At 34.9% G+C, this 10173-nt stretch overlaps 1 protein-coding gene across 15 annotated transcripts in view; it reads right to left on the reverse strand.

The window, feature by feature from the left end:
* The window catches only part of LOC131989923 (calcium/calmodulin-dependent protein kinase type II delta chain), a 102785-nt gene extending 97630 nt beyond the window's left edge, over positions 1 to 5155 (reverse strand). For 7 of the 15 annotated variants that reach the window (XM_059355293.1, XM_059355286.1, XM_059355287.1 and 4 more), the window contains exon 1: positions 4929 to 5154. In XM_059355293.1, the coding sequence (XP_059211276.1) occupies positions 4929 to 4990 (62 nt within the window). In that variant the 5' untranslated portion in view covers positions 4991 to 5154. Of the gene's footprint in view, positions 1 to 4928 lie in introns of all 15 variants that reach the window. The other 8 variants (XM_059355294.1, XM_059355298.1, XM_059355299.1 and 5 more) reach the window with 2 other exon arrangements.
* Positions 5156 to 10173: the final 5018 nt, after the last annotated feature.

Here is a 10173-nt window from a genome sequence, read left to right on the forward strand (position 1 = left end):
TGAGAACCGATGACTCAGCGACCTGTTAGCACAAGCTAGCCACGCCCCAAATCACACCCTGCTTTATCATCAGTTTTCTTCAAAATTGGGCCATTATTTATACATTTAACACAGGCGGCAACCTCCTGGTCTGAGCAGGAGGCAAACCAGGAAGTGCCTTAAGCTGCATTCTACCGAAGATTCCTGCAGGGGGCGCTAAGTTTGGCTGCAGAAACATTCTGTTCATTCATTTCAATGCAAAATGAGAAAACTTCTCACTTCATTTATTAGTCAATTTGATGTCAATAGTTCTAATAATGGCCCCATTTAGAAGAAAATAGAAGATGAAGGATTGCATGATTTGGGGCGGGGCTACCTTTGATTGACAGGTCACTGACAAGGTGAGCCATCACCAGGAGAGAAGCAGAACAATGCGTATCCACGGCAACGAACAACGTTTTGTTCAGTAAAAATGTCTTGTTCAGTGTTTGGTTGGACTAACAGACACTCCAAGGAGTCGCTGCTCAGTTTTCTGAGGTCAGTAACATAAGTTTAGTTTTTGTTTGTTGCTAGCCAAAACTAACATCCCAGTTAATGCTCCAGCTAATGCTAACAGTAATTATCAGCAGCTTCTCTCAGTCAGGTTGAGGTGTAGAGAGGCTGTAGTCAGTGATCAGATCCCTCTCCTCCTCCACAGTCCAGATATGGTCTGCTTCCTGTATCACAAACAAGATGGAGACCAGTGGAACGCTGAACTGATGCTTCCAACGGGCCACAAACCAACGGGTGAGAAAGAAGACTTGAAACTAGCAATTGAAACCATAATCTTGCCATTTTCTCAGAGGTAATAGATCAAGTGAGAAGACGTGTCATTGTGTATTGAGATAGATGGGACTGGACCATGTCGACCCCAGGAGGACTTCTGAAAGGATTCACAGATTGAGGCTCTTCCTCATCCGTTTCCCTGCTCAGAGCGGGAGGTTGCCGCCTGCTCTGATCTCAGAGCGACAGCCTTGGTCAGTCCATCTACAGTCAGTGTCTGTTAGATGACGGCACAACAGAGAGCAAACCAGATGACGTATTTTTGTCGGCCAAACCAGAAGCTAGCATCTCTATGGGCTCTATTGGTGATTAGCCTATGGAGTTTTTGCCTTTGATTTGGGATCATTGCAGAAAATAAGCTCTTTCTAAAGCTGACCCTCTTTTTCAGCAGGGTAAATTTTTGACAAACGAACACCACTATGATGATCTCTTCAGCTTGTGTTAACTACAGACGTTATTTCAGGAATCCAACCAAAAACTCATTGGAAATCCTCACTGAGTTTGAGAGGACAAACTCACTTCCTGGTGTAAGATCTCGTTCCTGTGGCTCACTAATCTATCCTCAAAGGTCTGCGTAGGAGGCTTTCAGCCAGTGTGGACAATGTTACATAATCAATAAAGTAGGGCTGCTTTATGGCAATATTAGATTTTACGTTTAAAATAAAATCATACTGCACCGCTCTAGAGAATCATCCAGAAATACTTGGATATAAATATGCTTTTTGTGAAACTGGCAGCATAGCAATATATTCTTCTTTGTTCTAGGTATCTGAATGAAGAAGGTCTGTCTGTCTGCCTGTCTGTGTCTGCCTGTCTGCCTGTCTGTCTGTCTGTCTGTCTGTCTGTCTGTGTGTCTGTCTGTGTGTCTGTCTGTCTGTCTGTCTGTCTGCCTGTCTGCCTGTCTGTCTGTCTAATCTTTCTGTCCTTGTCCGTCTTTCTCTGTTTGCCTGTCTCAGTATTGACGCCTTTTTGTCCTCCTGATCATTTGTTTATCTGTCTGTTATCTTCTGCTAGTCTTTCAGTTTGTCCACGATTTTTTTAGCTTTTCAAGTATGTTGCTGCTATAATTTTTGTAAAAAAACTGTTGTTTTTAATGCTAAAAAACTGGCGGCTGTGGTTGCCAGAACTTTACCGTAATAAATGTGGTGCAACTTTACCAATATTGTGATATTCTTTTAGGGCCATATGGCCCAGCCCTAATTAATGTCATTTCATTTCAGTTCACCAACCAGTTAAGAAGAGCGGTGATAGTAAATGGATCAAAGTAAAAGCTTTTACAGATTTCTTTCTTTAATTTACTTCAATTAGAAATTCAACAACTCCTGCATAATTGTATCTACATACTTTATTTAAGCTTTTAACAGTTCACTCAGTCATTATAAGTTTCCATTACATTTTCAGATCAACTACCAAAACATATTGCTGTCAGGATTCACCCACATTATTTTGTTTTTAATTTCTTTGACAAAGAAACATTCAGTGAAAAGTTGTCAGGTTGAACCTCTGTTCTTCTGTAGAATCACCAATTCTGCTCACCATCGTAAAAAATAAAAATACAAATAAAAAACAGTCTGGCAGCAAATAACAGCAAACCACTGGGAGTTATTTTACAGGTAACATACATAAATATCTGTATTTAAAACTGACATATCTGTAGAAGAACTTCAGGGTTTTTTTCAGGTATCTGGCAACATTTGCTGCCAGACTTTTATCGTTTATTTTTACAATCCGTTTTTACATTTTACATAATTAAAGTTAAGGTTATTCAAAAACAGCGTTTTCTCGCCGGGAAAACTAATTTTTGTCCCGTCAGAAAAACTACAAATCACAGCAGAGATTCAATACGAGTCGCAGTTACAGGTTTCCTGCATAGAAACTAGTTTCCCACCTCATCTCCTTAAAAGTAACAACAACAACAACAACTAATGATTAAATTTCAAGTTTTACTGTAAAAAAATAGTTGCCTTAGTTTTTACATTCAGCAAGATGATGAGCATTCTTTGTATTTTTACACAGAATTCACTGTAATTTAACATTTGAGACTATTAAGCAATTGAATAACTCTATAATGTCCCAATATATTAGTTTATAGATTTCAACTTTTATTCTATGGTTAATATTTGTAATAAAAATAATTAACTTCTTTATGGCATTTGCACATATATTGTAAAAAAAAACATATAAAATAATCCAGTAAATATCTTTTGGAGTATTTTTCCCCAGTGTGCTCATTCTAAAATGTGCAACAATCTGAATGTCTAAGGTTTCATTACAAGACACTCCATGTGTTCCACTAACTGTCCAGAGATCAGAGTGAATCAACCAGCTACTAGATGGAATAGTTGCTATCAAGTCAATGTGATAAATGATTAATGTTGGGATAGATTTTGTTCCTCCATGATGGAACCTGAAGGTCCAAAAGGAGAGCCACACCTCTATCTGAGGAAACACATGCAGCGTGTCGGCTGTGGAAACACTCATAACATAACATAACATAACATAACATAACATGACATAACATGACATAACATAACATGACATGACATAACACAACAGGGCTGGAGTGTGAATGAACTAAGTTCACAGACTCAACTACTCTGGAAACATGTCTGTAGGTTTTACAGTGAAAACTGTTAAACCATGACAGTAAAAGAGGTAAAATGATAAATGGGTTGATTCAGTTTCAGTCACAATGAAACACCGTTAATGTTTACATCAGCCAAAACAGGATTCTTTACAGTTTTATTGTTTTGTGAAAAACACATTACTGCACTGTAAAATACTCTGTAAGAAAATATACTGTAATATATATACAAGTATCGCTGTAATTTCTGCTACTGAAGAGTCATTTAGTGGTTCAGCAGTAAAGGATCTGAATCTGCAGCTACAGGACCATTAAACTATTTCAACCCTTCACCTTCTCAAGAACAGAAACTTGAGCAAACAGTCCAAATAGCAGAGAAACTCATGTATATACTAGTGTATTGTTATAGTCTCCACTCAGTGACTCAGCTCAGCTAATTACTCTGGATTCCACCAATGTTGCTTGTTTCTACTCGCCTGGCATGTCGCCAGAGGCACATACTTTAATATCGCCCAATAAATTATATTAGTCTGTGTCCCGTCGCACTAAAGCTGTGGTCCTTTCTTTTTTAATTAACTTTTTAACTGGTGGCTTCAGCTGAGAGTTAACCAGCAGAGAGTAGAGAGCTGCTGGGCGTCAACCAGCAGATTCTGGAGTAGAGTAGTAGAGATAAACAAGAGAGATAAACAGAGATAAACAGGAGATAGAAGATAGAAAGCTGCTTTAACCCTTTGATGCACATAAAACACCTTCTGATGCTCAACATGGTCAAACATGACCCTCATTCATCTGCCATGTGATTTCATGCTGCTGTGTCTTTTTACAACAGATCATTAAATCCTTTTTTTCTTTCATACTTTATGAAGAAAAATAGTTTTTGTATTATTACATCAAGTTTAGTGATACACCGAATTAAAAATCTGAGTACATGTGTAACTATGTTTGTCTTATTTTGAAGGTTTAGCTTTAAAAGAGTTGTTAGAACCACCAGATTACATTAGAAAATCACATATTTTAACATTTGAGACTCATTAGAGCCACCAAATAATAATTTCCATTGGAAAAACACCAATTTAACAAACTAGGATAGTTAATATTTGTGTCTTCTTTGTCAGGTTTTAAACTGGTGACGACATATAAACACCTTCTAATGACCAACATGGGTCAGAATGACCTGGTGCATAAAAAGGGTTTTTATTCAAAAAGTAAGAAATGAAAACAAAAACATCAGGATGTATGATGATCAAAACCAAGTCATTTTTGAGGAAAACCTGCAACACTGAATGATGAAATTAATTTATTGCAGATATAGAATATAATAAAAACTTAGTGGGGTCACTTTAGACCGTGTTGTGCATCAAAGGGTTAAAAACTGAGTGTTTTGGTTTCTTCGTTGGTAACAAAGTTAAAGAAAGATTTAAACAGGCTCGCGTGACGTCCTTTCCGCACGCGCTACCTGGATAAACCAGGTAGGAAGAGGTGGGCGGAGGTTTCACTGAATCACTTTTACTTTGTTAGGAAACATGATAAAGAAGCAGCTTACTTCCCCAGCTCCTCGTACAGCTGGTACTCATCCGTGAACCTGGTGCAGGTGGTGGAAGCCATGTCCAGGTGAGCTCGAGACCACTTCAGTTAGATCCTTTATTCTGCTCCCGGAGAGCCGCTTCTGGTCTCTGAGCGGAGAAACCCACAATAACTGAATAAAGACTGATAATAATAAGGTAAAGGTCCGCCCTGGTCCTGGTCCTGGTCTCAGCTGGTCCTGGTCTCAGCTGGTCCTGGTCTCTGCTGTAGTCCTGGAGCTGACAGGGACGTCGCGACCTGCTGTTGTGTTTGTCTCAACACTAACACTTGGATTAGTTGGCACGAGTCATATAGAGAGGAGCCGCATCCGGCCGGGCCTTTCAAAATAAAACACCAATTAACACGCATTTTAAATCTAGCTCTTATTTCGTCACCCTGTTAACCCTCAACAGGACACTCATTAAAATACTTGTTCCAGATCTCAACCCTAGAGAATATTGGAGATATTATTATTATTACAGACTGCCAGAATAAAAAAAAGCATACGGACCGGGGGAGGGGGATATCTAGAGAAATAAATTTACTAGATTAAAGTGGCAGATCTACCAGAAAAAATGTGCAGATTTATGAGATTTAAAGTGGTGAATCTGAGCTTTTTTCTCGTAAATCTGTGACTTTTTTTCACGCAGATTCACCACTTTAAATCTCTTAAATCTGCAACTTTTTTCTTGTAGATTTGCCACTTTAATCTAGTAAATTTTCAACTTTTTTCTCGAAATATTTTTATTTTTTATTTTGGATATCTGCTGAAGTTACCAAATATGGTTTTTCACCCAATAAACGGTTAACTCTATGGAGTCTTGGACTATTTATTTTTTAAATCATTTTCATTTTCATGTTTATGAAATGAAATTGCATTTAGGCCCCAAGAGGTAATACAACTTAAACAACCTTTTTATGTAAATGTGTACTTGTAAATGTGTCTGATATGTTTTATGTTCAAAATGAGGAAAATCTATAAAAAGTTTGGAAAAAAATCTGATGTATTACACACATAGATGAGCGCTCATTTTCATCTCTTGCTCTTATTTAGTGTAATTGATGCTAGAAATATTTAACGGGAACCTAAATTGTTCAATTGAAAATATTTTGTCCTGTTTCATTCTAACTCAGTTAAGATATTATGTCCCCACGCCATGTCTTTTATAATCTTTAATCTTTTGGTTTTGTTTTTATTTTTAACCAAATATTAAGGGATCTGAACTTTGTCTCAACTAAGTTTGTTTTTTTCTTGTGGAAATGTTTACACTAACAGAATCTGCTACTGCAGGATACACACTTCAACGTTGTTAAAGTAAACAAAAACATTCAAGAAAATGCAGCATTCCATATATAATAATAATAATAATAGGGAGATATCAGATAAACTGGGCCACTTTTTGGTAAATCGCTTGGGACAATAACAAAATACCATATATGCCTTTTCCATGTGTTTTTATGATTAATAATGACTGTTTCTGATCATTTTGTGTTGAAATTATGAAATAAAATATATTTATTTAGGCCCTACAGTTCTTAAAACATCGGCTGTGCCAACTTTTGTTGCATGAGCAGTTTCAGGTAAAATATAGGCCAGTCAAACATAACACATAACATTTAAACAGCATTAAATAAACTCATAATATATATATTTATTTTTGTAATCTTTTTTTTCTTGTTTCTTTTCTTTTTGAGGGGAAGAGATAGGGGAATATTTAGCATAGTAAAATGAAAAGATTTAGTAAAATGTGTCCCTTTTTTTAATATTTGCATTCAATACTGAATTTAATTTTATTCGTGTTATTATCCGGTAGTTGGTGGCAGCATCAAAGCCAACACTTGGTTTTTCACTTTAAATGTGGTAAACTTTCTTTTTACTTTTCTTTTTCTTTTCTTTTAATTTGGAGGAAAAGTAAGTTACATCCGGTGTGTTTATGTGTGTGCAGCTTGATAAAGCTGAATTTGGTCAGACGCTTCCTTGTTAAAAAGCGACAGAAGAGCTCCATCTAGAGGCCAAAGCTGATAGTGATCAATACAACTGATCACATCTCAGTTTAAGGATCCAACTTTAAAACATCCTGCAACAATGTTGCAATGTGGGGGGAAACATAGTGAGACTTCACAATAAAACATCACAATAGCCAGGAGTTATGCTGAAAAATAACACAAAAAAAGAACAAGACAAAATAAAATATGAATCAAAAACTGGTCACAGCTGAACCAGTTCAGGTGTCGCTCTGCCTCCATCAGCCTGCCTATGTCAGCCTGCCTATGTCATGTCATGTCACCCAGTGTTTCACACACAGAGACACATTTTCCTCTCTAGGGGATTAAAAACCTGTAACGTCTGTAACGTCAGAAAACACATTAACAGTAATAAATAATGTTTTAAATGAAGCGGGCCGGTCTCTGAGCTGCCAACACACAGAAAACACCACATTAACATCAATAAATAAAATATTTATATATAATAATATATATTATTATTATAATAAGTGTTTTAAATGAAGCGGGCAGGTCTCTGAGCTGCCAACACACAGAAAACACCACATTAACATCAATAAATAAAATATTTATATATAATAATATATATTATTATTATTATTATAATAACTGTTTTAAATGAAGCGGGCCGGTCTCTGAGCTGCCAACACACAGAAAACACCACATTAACATCAATAAATAAAATATTTATATATAATAATATATATTATTATTATTATAATAAGTGTTTTAAATGAAGCGGGCCGGTCTCTGAGCTGTAAACTCTCCGGTAACGTTAAGGCTTATTGATGGTTTCCTTAAATGCCGTTAACGGGACGAGAGCAGTCAAAGCGGCTGCTGCAAGCTAGCTACATCCAGGGTAGGTTCGCTTCCTGTTTTCAAAGTAAAAGCACAAATTCTATCGTTATAAAGGGTAACGGGCGTTTTATTTTTGTGAATGTAACCGGAAGTGCGTTGCTCACGACGGCTAGCTTGAGTAGCACAACCAAATAGTAAACAGCTGGTATTTAGACAAATGAACGAGGCACTGGGGATCTAAACGGCTACTTTCTCACCTAAAAGGCTTTAAAATGATAATAAAGTGATATATTTAAAGAATTTAGGACTTTACAGTCCTAATATTTGAGATAGACTACTATGCCCACAGTCAAATCAAAAATAATAGACCACATTTTTGAAGTTATTATGAATATTATTATTGTTGTAGTTAGCAGTCGTTTCTCTGAATGTTTCCTGATTTAATCCAGATGACCCTCTTGCTGTGAGTGCTGCTGAACAAAATGATTAAACTTAACAAAAGATTGGATGTTGTGTATAATGTAAATTAAAACACATATTTATCTCTCTCTCTCTCTAATATATATGTATGTCTGTGTGTATATATTTATTTATGTATATGTATATATATATATATTTATTTATTTATTATTAAATATAAGTATATTAAAATCTCACTTTTGTATTGTTTCTGTTGTACCAGTACTTTTAAACAATAAATATATATATATATATATATATATATATATATATATATATATATATATATATATATATATATATATATATATAATAAATGTAATACATATTTGTCCTTTTGCCAGTATTAAACTAATGTGCACAATGTGAAACGGTTAGTTTTTTTAGTCTCATCAAGCTCTAATAAACGTGAAATGTGAAGACAGTGAAAAATGTATAAGCAAATATTTTTCTCAATATTTTTTTTTCCATCAGGAAGCTTCAGACATATTATTGCTCCATGTTTGGTGAACAGGTAGTGTTTGATGATAGGGGGCATTATGGATGTTTCCTGCCACCTAGTGGACATTTTTCAGATTTCTCCTTCACGCTGCAGCAGCCTGTGTGTCTCATAGACATATATACAGTATATGTACTATACTGTACTGTATATATGTCTATGGTGTGTCTCATAGACATATATACAGTATATGTACTATACTATACTGTATATATGTCTATGGTGAGTCTCATAGACATATACAGTATATGTACTATACTGTACTGTATATATGTCTATGGTGAGTCTCATAGACATATATACAGTATATGTACTATACTATACTGTATATATGTCTATGGTGTGTCTCATAGACATATATACAGTATATGTACTATACTATACTGTATATATGTCTATGGTGAGTCTCATAGACATATATACAGTATATGTACTATACTATACTGTATATATGTCTATGGTGTGTCTCATAGACATATATACAGTATATGTACTATACTATACTGTATATATGTCTATGGTGTGTCTCATAGACATATATACAGTATATGTACTATACTATACTGTATATATGTCTATGGTGTGTCTCATAGACATATATACAGTATATGTACTATACTATACTGTATATATGTCTATGGTGAGTCTCATAGACATATATACAGTATATGTACTATACTATACTGTATATATGTCTATGGTGTGTCTCATAGACATATACAGTATATGTACTATACTATACTGTATATATGTCTATGGTGAGTCTCATAGACATATATACAGTATATGTACTATACTATACTGTATATATGTCTATGGTGAGTCTCATAGACATATATACAGTATATGTACTATACTATACTGTATATATGTCTATGGTGAGTCTCATAGACATATATACAGTATATGTACTATACTATACTGTATATATGTCTATGGTGAGTCTCATAGACATATATACAGTATATGTACTATACTATACTGTATATATGTCTATGGTGAGTCTCATAGACATATACAGTATATGTACTATACTATACTGTATATATGTCTATGGTGTGTCTCATAGACATATATACAGTATATGTACTATACTATACTGTATATATGTCTATGGTGAGTCTCATAGACATATATACAGTATATGTACTATACTATACTGTATATATGTCTATGGTGAGTCTCATAGACATATACAGTATATGTACTATACTATACTGTATATATGTCTATGGTGTGTCTCATAGACATATATACAGTATATGTACTATACTATACTGTATATATGTCTATGAGACTCACCATAGACATATATACAGTATATGTACTATACTATACTGTATATATGTCTATGGTGAGTCTCATAGACATATATACAGTATATGTACTATACTATACTGTATATATGTCTATGGTGAGTCTCATAGACATATACAGTATATGTACTATACTATACTGTATATAT

This window comes from Centropristis striata, chromosome 17 (assembly GCF_030273125.1).
Source record: "Centropristis striata isolate RG_2023a ecotype Rhode Island chromosome 17, C.striata_1.0, whole genome shotgun sequence".
NCBI lineage: Eukaryota > Metazoa > Chordata > Actinopteri > Perciformes > Serranidae > Centropristis > Centropristis striata.